We start from the raw sequence: 23709 nt of genomic DNA, 5'->3' as shown, positions 1-23709 counted from the left end.
CACATATATTAACATATACATAGACACATTAACATATATATCTTAAATATTTTCATGTTGTAATAGTGTTAGGTCTAATGGTCTTATATATCACAAACTAATAACTAGAGTAAACACAAACATCTTTTTCATTACTATTTTTCTATTCATTGTGGAATAATGTCTTTGCTTTTGCTCAGAAAATTCATTTAAGCAAGGAAGTATCTCATTAAACTCGCACAGTAAAAGAAGTGCACACATATACACATACACTTCACACACATGTTTGTAATGAGAGGCTTTTGAAAAAATCACCACACCATTACTATCCGAAGGTGCTCTCACGATTATATGTTCCATTACCATAACAAATCTCCCATGCTGCTTTGCAGAGCAGAAATGTCAACTCATTATCAGAGTCTTTCCAGACACTCCAGTACCCCGAGAGAGTAAACCCTCTGTCGACCCACCCACACACAAACACACACAGCAATCCTAAATCGTGGACTTCATGGTTTCAGTCTGTACTGTAGGTGAACTTTTAATACCCAAATCAATCACCAATTAAACCTAATACTGCCCAGTGCCCTGAAAATATTCAGAGACTTAGAAAAAATTCCCTCTGACTTTAAAATTAATCATTATTATTAACACCATTCAAATCTATTGCTTTTTTGTAACTTTCTATTTTGATAAACTTTCATCAACATATTCACTTTGATCATATTTTTAAGAGTTTCTCACATTACTTGCATTACACTACATTACATTACACTCAATGCAGTTCAACTGTTTGCTGATTGTGGCACTGGTGGGATTTAGACCTCACTGTAGCAGCGTAAACATTAATCTTGATAGCACACAATAACACTGACTAAAAATACATCAGCATTTTTGAATATCTCTGTTTCTCAGTCCACACTATAACTTGAAACAGCATTTTCAAATTTATCCACTTGGGAGAGCATTTTTAAAAAGCTCTTGATGAAAACTATTTAAGGAAAGTAAAGCAGAAGTGCTTTGATTCTGTAATTTGTTTATTTCTCACACCTCCTCATCTGTACACTCTACTCAAACAGATAATTTTTTTACACAGCATAAATTTCATTCTTCCATTTAATGATTTGTGTAAAAGATTGAGTAAATGAACTATTTTTAAAGTCTGCTTCATTGAGGCTAATTATGTTTCTCAGTGTAGCATCTTGGCTTCTCTCACAAAATGCCTCCAGCCAGGGGTACTTTAAAGTTACTTGTGGTTTTAAACTGCCAGTATGTCTAGTGTGTATTTCAGGAGGCAACTCTCCCCTTTTATGGAGATTGATTTTTGGTAAGCTACAGTGCTTTAATTTTATAATTGTAAGATCGTCATATTTTACTTAGGTTAACGTGGTTTCCTGGGGCATTTTCCTCACTTAGGTACAAAACCTTAGTCCCAAGACTTTGAGCAATGTGCACTCTGACAAAGTTTAATGAGTAAGTGATTTCATTCTGAATCAGCTGCAGAAAGTATGATATGACATGCATATTCTGTGGAAAAATATCTAGCTGAGCTGCTAAAGTTAACATTGAGCAAAATGAGCCAAAACACAGAGCTGTAGTACTACAGAAAGGCCTCAAGTTCTGTAGATTTGAACAGAGTATGAAAAGGATCAAATAAACACTGCCTACCACACATAAATACTAGCTATGTTTATAATCTTCTAATAATCTATTTAATGAAAACAAGTCTTGAACACAGGTCTTGGGAGACATGCAAATAACGTTCACAGTTTTCAGGAAACTAGCACCTTTGCTGTGAGACTAGCCTAGCACAAATTTCAAGGTATACTAGCATAGTTTACAGGATATTTGACAAGCTACTATAAGTCTAGCATGGTTTGGGGGACACTGTGTATGTTTTCAGGATATTTGCATAGCTTTTAATAAGCGAGCATACCTTAGACCATATTTACACAGTTCTTAGTAGTCTTTTGAAAACTTACATAGTCGTAGGAAGACTATCATTGTTTTCAAGGTGGATCAACATAGTTGATCAACAGTTTTAATAAACTAGCAGAATCATAGCTTAGTTTTGGGAGATTAGCACAATTCATTTTCACTGTAGACTTGCAAATTTTAGAAGATATTTGCATAGCTTTTAGTAAATTAGCATAGTTTCACTAAGATATCCATAGTTTACTCATTTTCATAAGGATGTCAAGGTTTTCAAAACACAGTCATAGTTGTAGTTAAGCTATTGTACAGATCTTGAGACTACTCTATGTTTTGGTGCAGAATAATGGGACTGAAGGTGTCTGACAGTTTTTGTTAGGCTATTGTAATCCAAGATTCTTCTACTGCAGCTCCATTTCAAAGCTTGTTCAGATGAAAGCTGAGGCTGTTGCTTTTCTGTCATCCTAAAATAAGGTGAAATTACTGTCAGAGCAACAAAGACTCAAGCATGTATACACAAATCTATTCAAGCACAGTGGAGACTGTAAGTACATGCGTATACCAACAGGGAGACAGTGGTGTGTACACACACACACACACACACACACACACACACACACACACACACACACACACACACACACACACACACACACACACACATCAATTATCATGCAGTTTGCTTTGTTAAAAAATTGCAGTTATTCCACTGTCTCCAGCTGAATTTTGCTGCAGAAGTTGTTGTTATTGACATCCCATAATAATGATAATTGAGGAGGAGCTGTCAATCATCCAGCATGCAACTACTACTGCTGAGCATCAAACCAAGCAGAAAAGCGAGAGTGTGTGCTAGAGAGAGAGAGAGAGAGAGAGAGAGAGAGAGAGAGAGAGAGAGAGAGAGAGAGAGAGAGAGAGAGATTGTGATTCTAATAAAATATGAATTGTAGACAACTATGACAACTATACACTTTCACAAGAATATTACATACAATTGACAAATATGGAATATACATTTTATAGTAAATACAGGTGCCTGTCAGTTTAGATGATCTCTGGATCAGAAGGCTTTCTTATGTTCCATAATGAATATCCTTCAGTTTACCATCCTTCACACATTCACGACACATCACCGTGAAACAGAAAGAGAGAGAGCACAAAGAAGAAGAAAACACAAGGACAAGTGAAATATTATGAAGGTATAATAAAGAACAGGAGATGGTGTAGGAAAGAGAAGATATTCAGTGCTCTTTATCACCTGTGAATATTAATAACTCACTGTCAGGTAATAAAAAGCTTCCTAACAAAGAGAACATGAGTACAGAGCATCGTGTTACTCATTAGCTGAGTTTAAGTCAAAACTAATTAGGAAATGAAGAAACTGTATGAAGAATAGGGTTGGGAACCGGAACCTTATTCAGAACCGGTTCTGTTTTTTAACAGGAACCGGAACCGCATGGAATTTTTAAGTTTCGGTTCCAAACGCAGTTCCCGATGCGATGACGGGCAAAGCGCTGGAAGCGGTCACTTTAATAGCACTTTAAATGTCTTACCTCATGAATATTAATTGTTTTACAGTCACGCAACCAAATTAACGCAGCTTACCACAGAAATCAGTCACTCGCGCTGCTGTGCTGAGGTTCGCTTTGTGTTAAACATGTCTAAAAAAAAGTCTAAAGTTTGGATTCATTTCCAAAGCTACAACAATGAAGCAAATCTACCTCCTCTGAGAGGGTTTTCTCCACAGCTGGAGATACAATAAGCCAGGAAAGGTCTCGTCTTCTCCCAGAGAAAGCAGACATGTTCATTTTTCTTCAGAAAAATTGCTAACTGTTTTGCTAAGTTGTAATTCTGGATGTTAAATTTGATGTTGGATTTATTTAAATTTAAATTGATATGAATTGAAATGCTCTGTTTAAAATATTTAAAAAGTGATTAATAAACACAAATGGAATTGTGCATTATTGTGCATTATTGTGTTTTAAGTATTGTGCATTATTTGTCACATTTCTTTTATTACAGAATCGGAATCAGAACCGGGAATCGTAAGGCAGAACTGTAACCGGAATCGGAACCGGAAAATTTCTTTTGATACCCAACCCTAATGAAGAACTGATGAAAGCTTTTCCCAGAAAGAGCTGAGGGTAGAAACAACGAGTGTGCATGTGTTAGATGACAACACCTTCAGCACACAGCATCTGATAATGTGGGTAGCAATTCAAAACCATTTCACTGTGAGAACTGACAGATATTTAAGCTGACAAACATCTGCACATGTAGTACACACAGTTTTATTTTTATCACTTATTATCACCTCAGTGTAGAATACACTGCAGGGATTAGTTTAGTGTTAGTAATCTGCCAATCTCAAAAATTGCTTCACATGCCTTTTTACAGCTTCAGATCTGACAAAAGCAGCAACAAGAAAATCTTTTCAGGCAGAACAGATAAAAACACAAGTGTGTGACAGTAAAAGGGACAATCCCAAGCTAGCAGCATCGATTTTAAAAACTACTACAACAGCAGCAAGAACACAGCAACCCAGAAGTCTGATGTGACCTCTACCTAATTAGCATCTCCTCCATTTTTACTGATGTAAGACACCATTTTTGCTGTTTGCCTCACACCTCCAGGATTGGGTATTCGATTCAATTCAAAATTTATTTTCTTTTTCAATTCAATTTGGTTGGGTATTCCCTCCTCTGCCCTGTTGGCACCCCATGATTCAGGGGTTTCCCGCAGGTACAACTGTTTCCTCCTTCAGCCCAAAGACTGTGTGTGTGTGTGTGTGTGTGTGTGTGTGTGTGTGTGTGTGTGTGTGTGTGTGTGTGTGTGTGTGTGTGTGTGTGCGCGCGTGTGTGTGTGTGTGTGCGCGCGTGTGTGTGTCTGTGAGTGTGTGTGTGTGTGTGTGTGTGAGTGTGTGTGTGTGTGTGAGAGTGCGTGTGTGAGCGCGTGTGTGTGTCTGTGAGTGTGTGTGTGTGTGTGTGTGAGTGTGTGTGTGTGTGTGAGAGTGCGTGTGTGAGCGCGTGTGTGCATGAATGTGTGATTGTGACCTGTAATGGGTGACACCCTACCCAGGGTGACCCCTGCATGCACCCCAGGTCCACTGGGATAGACTCCAGGCTCCATGTAACCCTGTGTAGGATAAGTAATTCAGAAAATAGATAGTTGACTACACTATGGATTTTGGCACCTATACAACTTAGACCTTATAAGAAGTTCATTGTACTTTAAGTAACAGTTCAAAAAGACTGAGTCTCAAAATTATATAAACAACACACCATATGTTTTAAAACTTTAAATTCTAGTTATGTGGTGCAATTCAAACTTTGTTGAGCATTATCACTCTGACCAACCTCGTTTCACAATGATAGATCAGTAATTGCCTCCTCCTAGGAAAGGATATTAAACTGACTAATTACTCCTGTTGCATATTATGCATAAACGAAAGGAGATACACACACACACACACACACACACACACACACACACACACACACACACACACACACACACACACACACACACAATGCTGTGTAATTAATTACTTCAAAATAAATTAACCAGGTAGTGATTTATTACATCAATTCTATAAGGGCATAAGGGGTAATGAATGAGAAAACAAGCCTTATGTCACATAACAAAGAAAAACAAAGGCTCAAATTACAAACAATGAGAACCAATGGAAAATCCATACAAATTCAACAAAGAGATAACAATGTGGTTGGATTTCATCAGATGTCCTTAAAGGTTAAATGAGACCTTGTGAAACAAGCCTGTTGATAATTTGATCAGAAAGTAAAATAAGTTTCAAAGCTCAGCATGCCGAGAGATACTGTATCGTGATGCACTAATTCTGGTTCGCAAAACAAAAAGCTTTTACAAATGAAAATAAATGAAATAAAGAGGGGCAGAAAAGGGGGCAAAAAAAAATCATCTGAAATAAAAAGCAATAACCAAAAAGCACTGAGAAAAATCTGCATATTGCAGTTGTAAAGGAGAACAAAGAAAGAAAAGTTTGAGTTGAAAACAAAATAAAGCTCTTTCTGAAAGGGCCATTGGGCTCTCGATTGTCTGGTTTCTTTAATAGCTTCATCTTTAGTGTCATTTTGTAATTTGTGGGGTGAACTCTCAAAATATGCAAGTGGGAGTAGATCTGATCTTTTATTCCTCTAATAATATCCTAGTAACTTGAGAAAAACAAATTTATTAAGCTCTTACATTTGACATTACATATAAAAGATAAACAAAAAAAAGCAACTGTATTGTAGCCTAAAGTGAGCTTGAGAGAGTATTCATCTGTCCCTGAGGTGAGAATAAAAACCCACACATTTAGTTGTGAATAATGTATGAGAGTCTGTGACAAACAACTAAATGTCTCCAAAGGTTTAATAGGTGGACATTACAAAATGTTATGTGTATGTGGCATTTTGTGGGAAAGTATAGGATGTTCTAACAAACATTCTAACATATTTATGGTTTCGGTAAACATAATGTGAATAAAATACAGTCTAAATGTTTTTTTTCCATTTCAATTACCATTATACTACATGAGATCATTGATAAAAAATAAATAAAAAAATAAATAATTAACTCAGACTTGTTCTCCAAACTGTGACAAGCTGTAGTGTGACTTTTCTTAGTGAATAAAACAATTTGTCAGAACTGGCTGATAAGACTAAAGTTAAACTTTTTTCCCTTTGAGCAGTCACTGTGAAATAACGATAATACAGAAATAATTAGAACACACTGTGCACCTAAACAACAGAGAAGGAAAAGAAAAATTTTGAATATTGTACATAAGTATGTTAAAAAAAAATTATATATATATATATATATATATATATATATATATATATATATATATATATATATATATATATATATATATGAACTGAACAATAACAAAATGACTAAAATATAACTACAACTATTCACTTACTTTGGCAAAAGTACAAGTGCATTCACATTAGGATTTAGCACTTAAACCATTACTAGACTCCCTGGGACACAGATCAAGACCAGATTTACAACTATACTAGAGAACCAGATGAGGCACACTAGAAGACTCAAACCCTAACCAAGATAATACTTTCAGACCTACTGAGACCCAGACCCCAAACAGGATAAGACCAAATAAGATCCAATTACTGAACTGTGACCCAGACCCCAGCCAATACCAGACTCACTGAGACCCAGACTCTAAACAAGGTAAGACCAAATTAAATCCAAGGCCTGTCCAACACCAAAACAAATGAAACCCAGTCTATAGCCAAAATCAGCTCAACCAAGGCCCAGAGCCCAACCAAGGTCAAACCATGGCCAAGATCAGACCAACTAAGACCCATGTCCTGGCCCGAATCAAAATAACTGAGTCCCAAGATGATACCAAATGAAATTGCACCACAACCAAGATCAGATAAGCTTAGTCTTAAAGACAGCAGCAATGATCAGAACAAAAGAGAACCAAGACCAACACAAAAACATGACCCCTTAAGGCCCAGCTTTGAACCAGCTCTTTAAAATGTGTGAGAAACGTATTATTTTCTGATTACGGCCTTTTTGTACGTGAACATAAACGAATGTTTCTTGTAACATGTTATTGTGTAATGTGACATCCTGTGTTTTCCTGCATTACTATTTCTCTTCTTACACATTTACGTTTGTTATGCTTCAGTTACTTCTGTCTTTTATCTATTTGGTTAATATATTTGATTATTATCTTGTCTTAAGTTAAGAAATCCACCCATGTATTGTAATTACGGACTAAGCCACTGGTTCAAGATTAAGCTCAAATGCCAATAATAAGAGACTCATAGATTGTGGAAAACTACCATTTTATTACAGCTATTTTGTTGGATATCATACAAACTAAATTGAATTAAATACTGTTTTTTTTTTTCTTTCTTAAATGTACCTGCTTATAACTTTCCTACTGGTTGGGTCTGTTGTTGATAGTGCAGAATTTAATTAAGACAAACATAAAAAGAGCGATGTAAAACATTACAACCATCCTTAAGTCGTTCAATCATTTAGGAGTCAGTCTACTGGGATGTGTAAATCTACCTTGATTAAAGGAATAAATCATGTTGTTTTATGAGAATTCAATATTAGTTCCACTTCTTGCCCCTGTGTCCACTGGGCCCAAAGAAACTCAGCTCTCAATGACCTTGGAACATATATTATGCCTTTAAACATGACATAATAGGGATTTAAATTTGTCCCTGAAATTTAGCATCTTCAGTTAAATGAGTATGAACAACTGTTTTGCTACTGATTAGATAATAAACAAAAGTAATTTTTGGGTTCAGCTGGGATTACCTACCAGAATAAAGCAGCGTAATCAAGAGAGGTGTGATGACAGTAGTTTTTTTTAAATGTGACAGCAGTGTGAACATTGTGGGTTTTTTTTTTTTTGAAAAGTGTAAACGCCATTATTAGCATGCAAAGTCTATATTCCTATCAGAGTAAATTTGTCACAAACCTAGAAAAAATGGCCAGTCTTCCCCTTATCAAGGAGGACTACAACTACTTGCTGATTGGCTGCAAAATACATAGCAATGACTTACTGAAATCCACTTTTAATCAACCCAGATACACACATACATACACATTTATCATTCAAGAATGCACTTTGCGGAACATCTATTACTCCTCCGCATTTTCCTCTATGTTTTCTCTTTATCCTTCCTTTCTTGTCCCTTCTTTCTGTCTTCTGGTAAGTCTCTGACCATCTCTCCTCTCTCACTCACTCCGGCTGTGAGCTGCTTGATAAAAGCTGCTTGGATGACAACTCGTTTCACACACCACTTATTACTGATGAAGCTCTGCTCATACAGAATGATCCCTCTCCTTTACCACCTCATTCTCTCTCTCTCTCTCTCTCCCTCTCTCTCTCTGAGTCAGCGAGCTCTTTGCAGAAGATTAAAAACCGATTTTTCCAAGAATGAACATCAATAAAGCGTGAGCATATGTGTGAGATGACTCGACATGGGACAAGCGAGAAATCTCCTCACGTTTGAATGTCTATCAGAGTCATGGAGGAGAAGTGAGTTTTCTGAAAGCTGATTATCCAGACCCTAAACTGTTCAGATTTCATTTCTAATTCACTCACCCCTCCTCTTCAGAGTGAGCAAAAAATTGCACTCGGATGCTGAGTGTGTGTTGATGAAACTCTGGAATTGTGTGTGGATTTACAGCGGTGGAGGAAATCAGCACAAGACCACGTCTATGCAGCTTCTATCAGCGAGCACATCACCCTCATGCCTTCGGGATGCATGACAGAAAAAAAGCCTGCTTTACAGTGAGCACAGTTATTAGATTGCTGTGATTCTGGCCTATATTTCGAGGGGAATATATCAGCTTATGGAATTCACACAATTCCACAACAGAAGCGTTTGACAACGATAATATATTAAAACACCTTCTAGTTAAAACCTACATAAAATCATTACACAGACATTATAAATATAAAGACAACACTATAATTTATCATCACTCTACATAATTTAGCAACAAACTAAAACCATTTAATCTAATCGGATGATTATCTGTTAACACCATTGCACTAAATCAAAAAACCCAGTTTAACCTGACGGAGTAAGGAAAGTTAAACACATATGATATCTATGCTGCATATAGCACAGCATTCACATCATTATACTGCATGCATGACTTGAAAATGGATTGAAATACACCAGGGAACCCTCCAAACTCATCCCTCTTTTCCATCTCCGGTGGATTCATGCTGAGATATGATAAAAAAATAACTATTTCATCAACAGTCCAAACATTAAACATTAAAAGAAAATCTGCTTGGATAATGGTATTTTCAAACACAAACTTTTCAGTGTTTATAGAAACACCATTGTTGCATGGATGCAGTGCTAAATCAACTTTTTCTAGGCTTCTTGACCCATTTCCTAAAGCTGATTTCATGAATGCAGCATTATCACTCGACTTCAATACAAATCTCTTCACCCAAAAGCCAACTACAGAAACATGTTCTGAAGATCTAAAGGATGTGAAAATAAACTTACTACTAAATGCAAATCATCAAGTTGAACTATAATAATCGTGGAATAATTAACCAAATCGCCTGAACGTCTAACAAAACTGATTCAATTCCAAATGTGCTAAATGACTGGTATGTGACATCATGAGAAATGAGTTGTGTTAGGATAGGTGTTAATGTTGTTCTTCTTCCTTCTTCTTAACAATTTTTAATACACTTCTTGTCAAAACAAAAGCCTTATCCATCACTGTAAGCTACAATGGGTTTAAATGAATAATGGATGTGAGTGACCCTGCCTGACTGCTACATGAATATCAGTATAGTGTCTGCCAGATGTAGCAGCATATGTGGATAATTGTGTTGGGATTGAGAAATGAGCTCTTTAATGAGAGGCATGATGATTTATCTACACACTGTGTTCTTACACACATGTACACACACATATGCACACACACTGTACACTGATATTCATGTAGAAGGCAGACAGGGTCAGTCTCATCCATAACAGGCCTTCATTACAGACCGGACTGTTCATCCAAACAAATTGCAGCCTTGGGGCTTGGGGATGGTGTGTGTGTGTGTGTGTGTGTGTGTGTGTGTGTGTGTGTGTGTGTGTGTGTGTGTGTGTGTGTGTGTGTGTGTGTGTGTGTGTGTGTGCGCATGCTTATATTGCTGCTGAAATCAAATAATCACAACTTTGTTTGTAAGAGAGAAAAAAGTAAAAATGACCCCGCATATGTCTTTAAGAAGATCACTTGCCGATATTACAATAATATCAGATTTTTAATCCGTTCGACCGTAGGATGAAGGGACACATCATTATCAGAATATTCCCTCTATTCAGGTTATTCTCACTAAACCCTGCTTAAGTAAGCATACATAGTTATATTTATTATTAGAGACCTCAGCCATTTTCCTGTTCACGCTGCCTCACTCTGAATACTGAATCATCTCTGCATGCATTAAGTCACTTACAGTGTCACAACTTCAGCGTATGCTTTTCCAAACAATTCACTCCTGAGCTATCTATTATAACTCTTTTTCAAGTGTGGCTGTGGAGTTTGGGCTCATTCACTGAGGACAGGTATTAATGCTGGGTGTGTGAGAATTTATGACCAAGATGTTCAGTGGATCTGAGGTCAGGACTCCATGCAGCATGCTATCTTTTCTCAGACCAGTGTTAGTAATCAATGTCTTTATGGGCATCGCTTTTTGCACAGGGGCATTGTCATGCTGGAACAAGTTTGGGTTCAGTAATTCTACAGCATTCTAGATAACTTTGTGCTTTAAACTTTAAGCCAACATTTTGTGGAAGACTCATATATGGGTGTGATGGTCATAAATATATAGTATATGGTGTATAACTTTCTATATCAATTCTTGATGTTCATTCTTGGAGTTTTCTTTTATGTATGCAAGCATTTAATTGTAGCAATGTATTCTATGTATTTCAATATATTTCAAATAATCTTAAGGACTTTATCTAATTTATCTAATTTGGTTACACTTGGATACAAATTTTTAATTGTTAAATGCATAATTGTTTGTTAACGTGGTATTGAAAATGTTTCTTATAATCTATTTTTTTTGCTCTGATTGAGAGAGAGAGAGAGAGAGAGAGAGAGAGAGAGAGAGAGAGAGAGAGAGAGAGAGAGGATATGATGGTTAATGAAAAAATTATTGCACAATGGTCCAAGATATGACAATCGGTAAATGCATGTCGAACAGAAGAACTGATTGCCAGATACAAAAATGTCGAAGACCATATCTATGAATGATGTACATGAAAGAGAGAAAGAGAGAGAGAGAGAGAGAGAGAGAGAGAGAAAGAGATAGAGAGAGAGAGAGAGAGAGAGAGAGAGAGAGAGAGAGAGAGAGAGAGAGAGAGAGAGAATACACAAAATCATGTTTCTAATCTATTACAGATCACTGATCTTATAATGAAGCTTGTAATCAACATAATGTGTAAACTTACACAACCTCATGAATGTTTTATGCTCATTTCTTATTTCCATTATTTTTCTTTAAAGGCCACATGCTGTATTTTTATATAAAAGCTGTCATGCAGCTCAGTTGAAGTTTATACTACATGCATAGATATTTTTTTTTTACATGTTTTAAAGTTAAATATTTCTGTTTCTGCTAAACATGGTTGTGTATAGAGTGCAAAAAGATTTTGTACATTACACAGGACAATTTGCCAATAACAAACCGCATGCATGAGTGCTACAGGAATGTATTGACTTAGAAATCCAATAATTAGTCGATATGTTAACAGAGCGGTTTGCCCTCTAAAGCCTGCAAGGTGAATCACATCTACATTGATTCTGTTGAGATTTAGATTTCCTTCTGAGTTGCATTGGAAGGTAAAGTGGTAGGTTTGAGCAGCTTTCATAACTTTGACTGGGAGGGTAGAAACTAATCAGTTTGGAGGAAATAAATGTATTCAACCAAACTCCATCTTTAAGAGATAAGACTATATATTGTATGATTCCAGATCTTGCTGTTTGTTGTACTGCATCAATCACACAGTGTGGTGCAGCGTGTGCAGGTATGTGTAACACAACACAACCTGGTTTACACTAACAAGCTTTTCTCCATAATAAAGCAGCAGAATCCAATTAGTGAAGCTGGGGGTTGGGATGCACAGTCGAACAAATAGAGCCCGACGCTCCAGCACAGCATGGTGCAACTGCAGCTGTGGGTTAACTGACAAAAATAACATGCATACATTTGTATTGTCACTCGCAGCACAGATTCAAAAATCTTTGACAATAAATATCTATTATACTGTATATATCATAAAATTAAATGTAATACATATACTGCATATATCTTTAGCTATTAATACTACTAAATGTTACAAAAACTCTTTTTCATACCTGATTAAAACTGTGTCTCACTGTTTGTGTTTTTATAAGTCATTCATGTTGCATGGTGAGTTTTGCACTAATTGAAAGTGCCAAAATATGGTCAGTGATTGTGATTTAAAAGCAACGTGTAGTAGCCTAGTGGTTAAGGTGTTAAGGCTGCCATTCGGAAGGTTGTGAGTTCGATCCGAGGTCCACCAGGCTGCCACTGTTGGGCCCCTGAGCAAGGCCCTTAATGCTCAGTTGTATAAAAATGTGATAATGTAATTTGCTCTGGATAAGGGTGTCTGCCAAATAATGTAAATAAAATGGTTTCAATGTCTAAGGTTACTTATTGTCAATACCACCATATGTGCAGACATAGAGAGGAATCAAAATACTGTTTCTCTTTCTCTATGTCATTCAGTAAATTGGATTAACAACCATTTTGGGTCATAGTTTTTGCTGTTGAAGAAAAGTAAGTTTAGCGTTTTTAATGACATGAGATTATAGAGACATGAAGAAACACCATTTTGGCTTTTCAATGAGCCCATACAAATGTAAGCTATTATAAAATTGTGATAACTAACCTGTCTACCATTTCATAATGATATGTGTAGATCATTCTTATCTCAAACCTGCGGTGACTCTCTAATCTAATTTACGGTTAAAAATTTTTAAGTATCACTACTTTCACATACAGTATAAACTACTACACAAAAATAGTGTAATGCTAAAAATGTATTCAGTTTCACTCTGTATAGGCAGCGAATAGAAAATAACTTCACTTAAATGTCTATGAAAATGGACAAAAATGGATAATTCTGGTGGTTACTCTAATAGTCATAAAAAAGATAGGAAAATGAAATACAGGGACCTCTTTACTGAAAAAGCATTCATTCTCAATTCGTGTATGTATACCATGCACTAAAAGACTAAAAGCATGTACTTTTTTTGTAATTTGAGTGTGTAGCAAAAGAGTATGCAATTACACATCTCATTTACACTTCTCTAAAATGTTTGCTCTAATGCTCTAAAATTTTTGTGGACTATATAAGCTGATAAATTGTCCAAGGATCCACACTTTTGTGGAAATCTAGCAGTAATATTAAACCACCCAGATTTCTTCTGGACTCATTTCAATAAACTACATTTGGGACACACTAAATCTAATTTCTGATACTATTTAAGATGCATAATAGGCAATTTGGGATGCATAAATATATTTTTGTTTCTTTTGAATTTGACTGTAAACCCACCACAGTGGCTATAGCTAATTAAGCACCTAATTAGGGAATTAAATTCACACAGGCTTTGAAAAACTGGAACTAATGTGATTGATGTTGATACAGACTTTAAATACAATTATACAGTAATACAGTAAATTAAAAACACTTTAAAAAACTAGTTTATAGTCTTTTGAACTAATAGATTATCACAAGTAAATGTGTGTAATGTGCAAGTGCAAGTGTGGGAGCTTGACATGTTCATAAGATGAACTTCTGATAAAAGAGGTTGGAACCTTCACAAAAAAATAATCCATACTAAAAAAACATAAAAAATATAAAAACTTGGGACAAGGTAACAGCAATGTTCAAGTAAAAAAAAACAGCTCAATGTTGAAGAAATTACTGTTAAACAAATCATAATAAATAGACCACATAATCAAAACCAAAAAGCAACATGCGAGACTAAATAATTGTCAAGGCAACCTGCAGCAAGAACTGGCAACCTTGCCTATATAAGTTAATTCTCAAATGCTAACTATACACTTTAAGCTTCCAAAATGTTTGTAGGGTATCTGGTTCTACATAGAACATTCAAGAGAGATGAAGAAGCCCTTAAAGAGTTTAAATCTTAACAAAAGTCAAAATCCAGTGACACTGGAATGGAGACAGCCTTGACAACAAAAAGGCAGAGAGAGGAGCAGCAACCCCCACCTGAAAAGAGGAACATTTTTTAGTTGTCAAGGCAAACAAATAATAAACCTGAATGACAAATTTTCCTTCACTGCACAAAGACGCATCTGCATAAATATAAAGAAAGGAAGCCAGGAAGACAGCGATAGAGACCCAGAAACATGGAGGGTGTCAAACAAAGGGAAAACATTCCTCCATGTCTGCCTGCTGTATTTAGTAAGATAGTAGCTCTTAGAACCTGAATATGTCCCCATACATTTCTACACAATTTCTATGGATGTCAGAAAAGCACAGGTTGTTTAGGTGCAGGGAAACAGGAATCAGTCAAAAACAAAACGTTTGTTATATTTTATTGTCCTTTTTTTGTCCCTTCTCTTGAGCTGAGGTCATTATAGGATGTGTGCTTCTGAGAAAAAAGGAAGTAAAAGCACCATATTCTGCTCGCAAAGCTAACTGACATAAAATGGAAAAGAAAGAATCATCAGACACGCATACACATTGTAAGCAGGAGAGCAGATCATGCAGGTATTTTTAGCTCTCCTCCATGCTGGAGTAGATAAGGACAGATAGGACATTGGGTCCAGACTCAGCCTATTTGGAGAAGATTGTCCCAGTCAGGGAGCCATCAATAATCTCCCAGGGAAAAGCGGGACAGAATAGAATAAGGCTAAAAAATGTTAGATTTTGGACAAACCTCCATGGTTCCAGTGATCTACTATTCAGGATTAACTAGACTGATGTTGGGACATTGGTGTCACAGGGGGTTTTTCAGGCGGCATTAACCATGACAACAGAGTTGAATATCATTTATTCATGAAGATGGTGACACTGCTGAAGGACTAATCCATTTTTTATGATCCATGCAAACTTCTCACAACCCATGGGGATAATCATGAATAGTCATTCTTTCAAGCAGTCCACAGCCCAGTGGTTAAAAAAACAAAAAAATGGGCTGAAAGCAACTTGACTTGGCTAACTGACTTGGCACATGGCATGACGCTCCCTAACTAGTACAAGCACTACCAGACATTACTCTGAATGTTACTTTAGAGTGTTAATGAAACTGGTAACATGAAGGGCCTTGGGGAAAAAAGATACAGTTATGAATAAGAATCATCTCATATTTTCTCTTTGAAAGCACCTTGAAGTGAATTTCTACTTTGCAAACAGACAGATGTGTGTCAACCATAAAGTCTAGCCCAAAAGGGTAGTAACAGACTGACTGGCAGACGTGGAGAGCTGTGGATTCAGTGATCTTAGAAACACCATACAGTGGTATGGTAGGAGCAATGGCAAAAGAACCTGAAACAATGTCCTAGACCTGGAATAATCCTTCAATAAACTTGATAAGGAAACAGTCCCATGATCTGGGCAAGATGGGAACAAACTGTGAAGAAGCACTTAGCAATGAAATAGCAAAAGACAAAATGACCACAAAACAAACACAAAACATCAAAAACTAGGTTTGGTGTTTTTTTTTAATGCATTCTCAATTTCATCTACATCAATTTAGTAGTTTGCCAGCTTCCAATTCTGCTATTAAGAAGGAAAGAGAACACATCCTGAACCATTTTACAAATGGAATGGGGAAGGCCTATAACATTATTGAATGTGAAACCTATCACAGATACCAGGAAGCCACAGAGAAACAGTGAAACCAGAGAAACCACAGGAACCTCACATAAACATAAGGAGAATGTGAAAATTCCAGACAGAGAATAACATGAGCGCAATTACGAACCAGAAACCCTGGAGCTATGAGTCAGCAATTCTACAAAGTTTACGTTACTGAAGAAATTATTTGTTTTTAAATAAAAAAAAATTATGCATAGCCATTCTTTTGCTCTCCAAAAAAAATTATATTTGGGATATACAACATAGCATCTCTCAAAACCAAGGTCAGTCGAAACCCAAAGTGTGTTAAAGTTTGTTATTGTGCAAAATAGCTAGCTAATTAACCAGAATAAATAATAATAATAATAATAATAATAATAATAATAATAATAATAATAATAATAATAATAATAATAATGTAAGAGCATTATATAGTGCACTTCAACTTCTTTCAACCTCATTTGATTAATGCTTTTTTTGAGTCAGAGCATACTTAAGCAAGTTCAAATGAGGAGCAGCAACCATATTTTTGAACTTGCTCGACTAATAAATATTAATGAATGTTGGTAGTCTGCTTATGAATATTCATAGACAGTGGGTGGTCAGCAAAAATGGAATGAGGACTGGTAAGACAGAGAATAACAATCTGCAAACCAGATATACAGACAGGATTTAGAGTTTAAAACAAATAACATTCAGAATTAGGAAAAAAAATAATACAACACAGCAACTTTAAAAAGTGTCATATGTCGTAGCGTGTCTGAGCTCTAAAAAGAAAATACACACATACACTAGGCTTTTACACATTTACTAGTCCAAGTACACGTTTGTTCACTTTTAAAGGTGATGGACTGGGCAGACTCTGCAGTGCAGTCAATAAGCCCAGACTAAATTATACAAGTACATACAGTATACACGCACACACAAACACACACACGCACACGCACATGCACACGCACACACACACACACACACACACACACACACACACACACACACACACACACATACACACACATACAAAATCATGCATACTCACTATAAAACTTCAGATATAAAAAGAGGTCATGGTAGCTCATATTACTGTCTATGCACAAACACACACACACACACACACACACACACACACACACACGCACACACACACACACGCACACACACACGCACATACACACATTTCACACCCAGGTCTTATGGTCCCAGCTGAGCCACAGCTCTAAAATTTTGTGTCAGCACAAAACAAGCAGCGTATGCATGCCCCTCACCCCACCCCAAACACAAACACACACACACACACACACACACACACACACACACACACACACTTGCCTTGCTCTATATTGTACTCCCTACCATCAGTATTCGATTGTCAGATAAATTAGAATTGATGTTATCAGATCCACGACACATACACACATACAAATTATATATAAACTACACAATATCCCAGCAAATACAAGCCCACTTTTCGAACATATTTGAAAAAATTCTAATCTAAAAGTGCCAGGGGAACTTGAATTTCAAGGTTCCATCAAATTTATCAGTTGTAGGAACAACAATGATGGTAATGGAGAATTCATGATAACACTCTGCACAATGAGACAACAACTATAACTGTAGCTTTTCCACTTAACCACTTGCATTTTTTGGTGCAGAGGTTCCAGCCTTAAGTCCCCACCTGACACCTAAATAGATCCATATATCTCTCTGTCTCTCTTGTGTCTAGAGTCAGCAGCTCATCAGCACTGGAACAGAAGGATTGCAGCTGAATTAAGCAGGTCAGGGTGTGTGTATGTGTGTGTGTCTGTGTGTGTGTGGGTATGTGTGTGTGTGTGTGTGCATGCATACATGTCATTTCACAGCTGAGAGAGCACAGTGCTGGGGATTGTCAGAGAAAGCGAAGGAGAGAGACAGATTCAGAGGGTGGAGCCCTGAGCTGAAAGATGGAGCAGTGAGACTCTGTGTACAGAGACAAAAAGATTCAGAGAGCTAAATCAAAGAACGTTTGCAAGAGACGTACAGTCAGAAAGACAGAGGGTGTGAAAGATGCTGACACTACACTCCTCTAGAGTTTAAGGACCCTTCATGGTGTTCCACTAACAGGCCCTTCCACTGAAGGAGCAATAAAACATCAAAACACTAAGCCAAATGTCATAGACCTTTCCTCACTACTCCTCTGCTCTCACTTTCCTCTTCCTCTCATTTCTCTCTATGTTTCTTGTGATCTGGAAATTTCTGGGTATTGTGCCAGCTACAAGCGCAGGAGGCCCAGAGGAACCAACACACAGAATGAAGAGAGAACAATGAAGAAGACAGAAAGAGCAAGTGAAAGAATGACAGCCATTACACAACACAATTATGTTAAGGGAGCTTTCGCAGTTCTCTCTGAGAAGTGGCTTATGCTCAAACATACAGCATAATGGAGATTTCAAGACACTTCAAGTCATAAGTCATTATTTTAATACAGTTCAAATCTACCTTTGTGCAATAAGTTAATTCTTAAGAGTCCCACGAAATCTCAACTGCATTACAGTTTCTAATTAAGGTTAACAAATCTACAACATCGCTGTGTACTTTTTTCATGGCTATCTGCCAATTCGGTAAAAATAAATAAATAAATAAACTGTACACACTTTTAATTTATATAGTACAGTTACCACTTTCTATTAACTCTCACTCATAAAGAAGCTAATTAAAATGTCAGTCCTTTTGATATTTATTCCGGAGAAGGTGCTGGCAGTGATTCCTTGCACGAGTGTGGCTTTGAGTGCTTATTCAAAATGGCTCTCAACTTTGCTCGCACACTAGTGCATAGTTAAAAGCTTTTAAAAATGAAACCTTACACATGACCTTCTGAAGATCATAAAGACCCTTTCAGAATCTCAGGTACAGTTTGCATAATTCTCAAATAACAATGCTATGAGCTAGGCTAGTAGCAAAAAGCTAGCCAACTAGCTAACTCAGTAATTAATAACATTACACACACAAAGTAATAATAGTATAAAGATTTGCACAAATATAATAAGCGGTTTAACAAGGTTCGAAGGATAGAAGATTTTTGTGCAACGATTGTTTATTTTTGTGTTTGTACATAACCCATGTCCGCCGTCACTGTAAACAGAGCTCTGCCCTGAAACAACCCACATAACCACATTTTCCAACATGCATGAGCAAAATATTTGCAATGCAATCAAAACCTGATACTGATAAAAAACAATGAGTCAGTAGCTCATAAAAGACAAGATGCAGAGCTTTCACTGGCTTTGCATGTAGTGATGATACTTCCATGCTGAAAGGTGTGGGATGTAGTAGAAATGGCCTAACTGTAGTATAATCGAGAAAAAAAACTAGCAACATTTATTTCTAGATAAAGTTAACACACTAACTATGCTGTGAAATTCTCCATTTTGATTGGTCAGAATGTGTTGATTAATTTACTATAACAACAGCTCTGTACAAATCACAGGCTTACTTTAAAGAGCTCCTTCTAATGCATTTGTATGGTAGACAATTCACTCTCTCACTCACTCATTTTCTACCGCTTATCCGAACTATTCTCAGGTCACGGGGAGCCTGTGCCTATCTCAGGCGTCATCGGGCATCAAGGCAGGATACACCCTGGACGGAGTGCCAACCCATCGCAGGGCACACACACTCTTATTCACGTAATCACACAATGGACAATTTTCCAGAGATGCCAATCAACCTACCATGCATGTCTTTGGACCGGAGGAGGAAACCGGAGTACCCGGAGGAAACCCCCAAGGCAAGGGGAGAACATGCAAACTCCACACACACAAGGCGGAGGCGGAAATCGAACCCCCAACCCTGGAGGTGTGAGGCGAACGTGCTAACCACTAAGCTACAGTGCCCCCTGGTAGACAATTCACATATTCTAATATTTCTATTAAACAGACCCAAAAAGAAACTTGTTATTTAATAAGGAACCATTATTATGGTGAGGTTTTCTGTAAAGAGATATTTATTCCACACGTTGCTCCAAGAGAGAGTTTCCAGGACAGGGGATTTTACACTTTCTCATTTCATTCAAAATAACATCAGTAAAGAGAAAAAAAGAGCCTGGTAACAGAATTGTTATTTATATCTATTATTATATATGTTAAGAGCTAGAGGACTTGTCTGACACACATTCCACAACATTAAACATAACTATAAACTGCTAAAAAGTATGATGTCATTTTATATCAAATAAATGAATGAATGAAATATTGTTTTAATATTTGATGTTTTAATATTTTTTAATTGTATTCAATACAATTGACATTTCTGTGCTATAGAGTGAATATAACCCTAGACATGCTTTTATATGAAAATAATTAACTTAGAGTTACAAGGTAACTGGCATAACAACAACTCCTGTTCTCACATAATTTTTCCGTAAGTTTTATGTCTTTTATAAATGTCAGAGCTTTCTGTATCTATATTTTCCATATGATTAAAAGTGCAGTCTAATTAAAAGAGCAGTAAATAGTTGTATTTTAACATATTATAATAGGCAAACATGTTTGTTATCAGAATACTCTGACTGTTGGGATGGCATTTGTGAGCAGAAACAATGTACAGTTCTCGATATTCATCAGAAAACACTGGACAGAAATATTGGATCGGTAAAGAACAGGATTTTAGCTTGTTTAAACTTATTTGTGTTTACGGACACTGGAAATGCATCTGTATTTTTTCACCAATCCTGGCATTGCAAGTTTACAGAGAGTTAAGTCAGATCAGTGTCAGATCAGTGTCAGATTGGACAATGCAACAAGCTCTGATATCGATGTTGAATCAAAGAAAGAGAAAAGTGGGAGTGGTGCAAACCCATATCCAATCTAACCTGAGACACTTATGTTTATTGTTCAATTAGCCAGCTCTTACAGGTAGATAGAGAATTTTACATTGCTGCAGAGATGTTATGTTCATTAAAGTATCTTCAGTATATCACTTTATTCTAGGATCCTGCAGTGGAGCCTATCCCAAGGACAAGGTGAGAGAAAACACCCCACATGGGATGCCAGACCACTGCATGGCACCAGGGCGCACACACAAACACACACACATTCACACACTGATTCACACCTCATGTAGATCCTCCTTAGGAAACTAGGGTCAGTAAGTTTAGAAATCCACCAAGTGACTCAAGTTCTCTTGCATTTAGAGCTCTATTTTTTATTAGACCGATCATACTAAACGACCTGAGTGTCCGCGTGTCAGGGAGAACGTGTGAGTGCGTGCGTACTGGCACGCGCTTAGAGTCACTTAACGACTAAAAGAGCACTTTGGAGAAGTTTAACCAGGGACACTCACGTCACGGAATTTGCTCCAGTACTTGTCCTTGTCGCTGATCCACTTGTCCGTGTCCGCTGTGTTTCCGTTGTTGTTGTTGTTGTTGTTGTTGTTGTTGTTGTTGTGATGGTTGGTGCTGATGCTGACCGCCGCCTCCGCGCGCAGCAGGAAAGCGGCGATAGGTAAAAGCAGCACGCACAGCATCGCCTGCAGGTGTGAACAGAGGACAAGGCCATTTCAGTAACAAGGGCAGAGTGGACACACATTCCAATGAAGAAGACGTGTACTCCTGAAGACGCTCGTGATCGTTTGTCTAATCCTAATAAAAAGCTCGTTTAATTGCCTAATGCGCACAAATCCACAGTCTGCTGAATTAGAAAATCATTTTATTAAGTGCAATTAACGCATGCAGCATTGAATAATCACGCTACAATGTGGAATTAACACTTGCCGCACTGGAATTAACACTGGATTAAAACTGGATTAAAAGGGGCACGACTGGCTAATTAACATTGACATTCATCCCTGCGCAAAATCAACAATTTTTATAAACGCCACTAGTCAGTATCCGTCTATAAGGATTATAAAATATCAAAAAGATGCCAATTGGATATGATTCTATAATGATATGATGATAATAATACGATTACTGTGGTTTAGGGGGAACATGGTGCGAGCAGACCAGAGCAGATGGAGCACTTGCCACGAAACGAACAGCTCTCGAGCCAATAATCCTGTCCTTCACAGAACAATCAGGAGCGTAGTTATAATAACGCTCCATCTTATCACTGCACTTTTCCACCAGACTGATTTCTTTTCGGGTTTACTTACCTTGGATGGCCCGCGCTCGGCTATCCGGTGTGGTTAGTATACCAAGTTTACGCAAATATGTGTGGAGGAAAAAAATACGAAACCCGTTGGTGTGAATATCCAAAGGAGCGCAAGTGGAAGTGGATGCGTGCGTAATGAGCAAAGTGCGCAGCTACACTGAGCCCGACTGGGGATGAAACCGAGGCGCGCGACTGAACGGTAACCGTCTCCGCCCACCTGCCAACACTTCCGCTCTTGGTCCCTCCCTCTGCAACGCTCTTTCTCTGTCTCAGACTGCAGCAATGCATTTAAGTATTAAGAAACATGTAAGTAATATCTGAAATCAGAGGGAATTGGAGAGCATATCTAATAAAGGTGCGGTTTCTCATTTTTAGATGTGTCTGAACCTGTACAGCAGTTTAGCAACTGTTTTGTCCTGATCAGGGTCTTGGTGGACACAGAGCTTATCCGTGGGTACTGTGTGGAAATAAACCCTGGATCTCAAGGCATCACACATGCGCCATTACTCCTAAGGGCACTTTGGAGTTCCAAATCCATTTTTGGGAAGGTGGGAGGAAACTGACGACCCCAGATATGAGGAAAGGTTGTGAAACTTCATACAGACTGCGCACAGGATTAAACCAGTCACCGTAGAGTCATGAGTCTACCAACCTGTTTGCTGTGAAACTGTGCCGCAGACTTTAGTTCAACTTTTTTTGAGACTGTTATAGCTCCAAGGCACAACATCCTTTATCAGTTATTTAAAAAAGCTGTATTCATAATGAATTGTACTCAAACAAGAAAAGCAATCTGCTCTGATTTTGTTCAATTTCAGGCAAACGAGGTCAGAAGAAAAAGACTCTAACCCTAATCCTTGCAAGATTTAATATCACTTCAGATTCAGTTACAATGGAAGCCTAAGAGGTTTGGGATGTCTTGGTAACAGGTTTATGTAAATAGGATTGTCAATAGTCTATTAAAATTGTATGACAGTGAAAAAAACGTTTTACAATAAAATAAAAAAAAAGCTCTAGTGGGTTTTTTATTTGCTTTATTATTTGATTGAAGTTAGAGCAGGAGAGAGAATAAACTGTGTTCCACTGAACCTTTAGGACCCTGATATATTCAGCTTGGAGTCATGTTCTTATTTCAATCATAACAATGGCAATGTAGGTTAGAGGTGGCCTGAGAGTAAGAATTTAGACTTGTTAAACTCCAAAACACTAAGATTTTCATTCTCTTTTGATTTTCATTCTCACATTTAATTTATTTATTTAGTTATTTCATTTAATTTCAT

The 23709-nt window shown here is 37.2% G+C and overlaps 1 protein-coding gene across 2 annotated transcripts in view; it reads right to left on the bottom strand.

The window, feature by feature from the left end:
* The window catches only part of spock1 (SPARC (osteonectin), cwcv and kazal like domains proteoglycan 1), a 190673-nt gene extending 168032 nt beyond the window's left edge, over positions 1-22641 (bottom strand). Inside the window, exons 1-2 of one of the 2 annotated variants that reach the window (XM_047820075.1) lie at positions 22434-22641; positions 21624-21809 (exon numbers count right to left, since the gene is read on the bottom strand). In XM_047820075.1, coding sequence (XP_047676031.1) covers positions 21624-21806 — 183 coding nt within the window. In that variant the 5' untranslated portion in view covers positions 21807-21809; positions 22434-22641. The remainder of the gene's footprint in view (positions 1-21623; positions 21810-22433) is intronic. The other variant, XM_027165257.2, reaches the window with a different exon arrangement.
* Positions 22642-23709: the final 1068 nt, after the last annotated feature.

Source organism: Tachysurus fulvidraco, chromosome 10, assembly GCF_022655615.1.
Source record: "Tachysurus fulvidraco isolate hzauxx_2018 chromosome 10, HZAU_PFXX_2.0, whole genome shotgun sequence".
Taxonomy (NCBI): Eukaryota; Metazoa; Chordata; class Actinopteri; order Siluriformes; family Bagridae; genus Tachysurus; species Tachysurus fulvidraco.
Note: the sequence above shows the minus strand (reverse complement) of the source record. Positions and strands in the feature narration are given on the sequence as shown.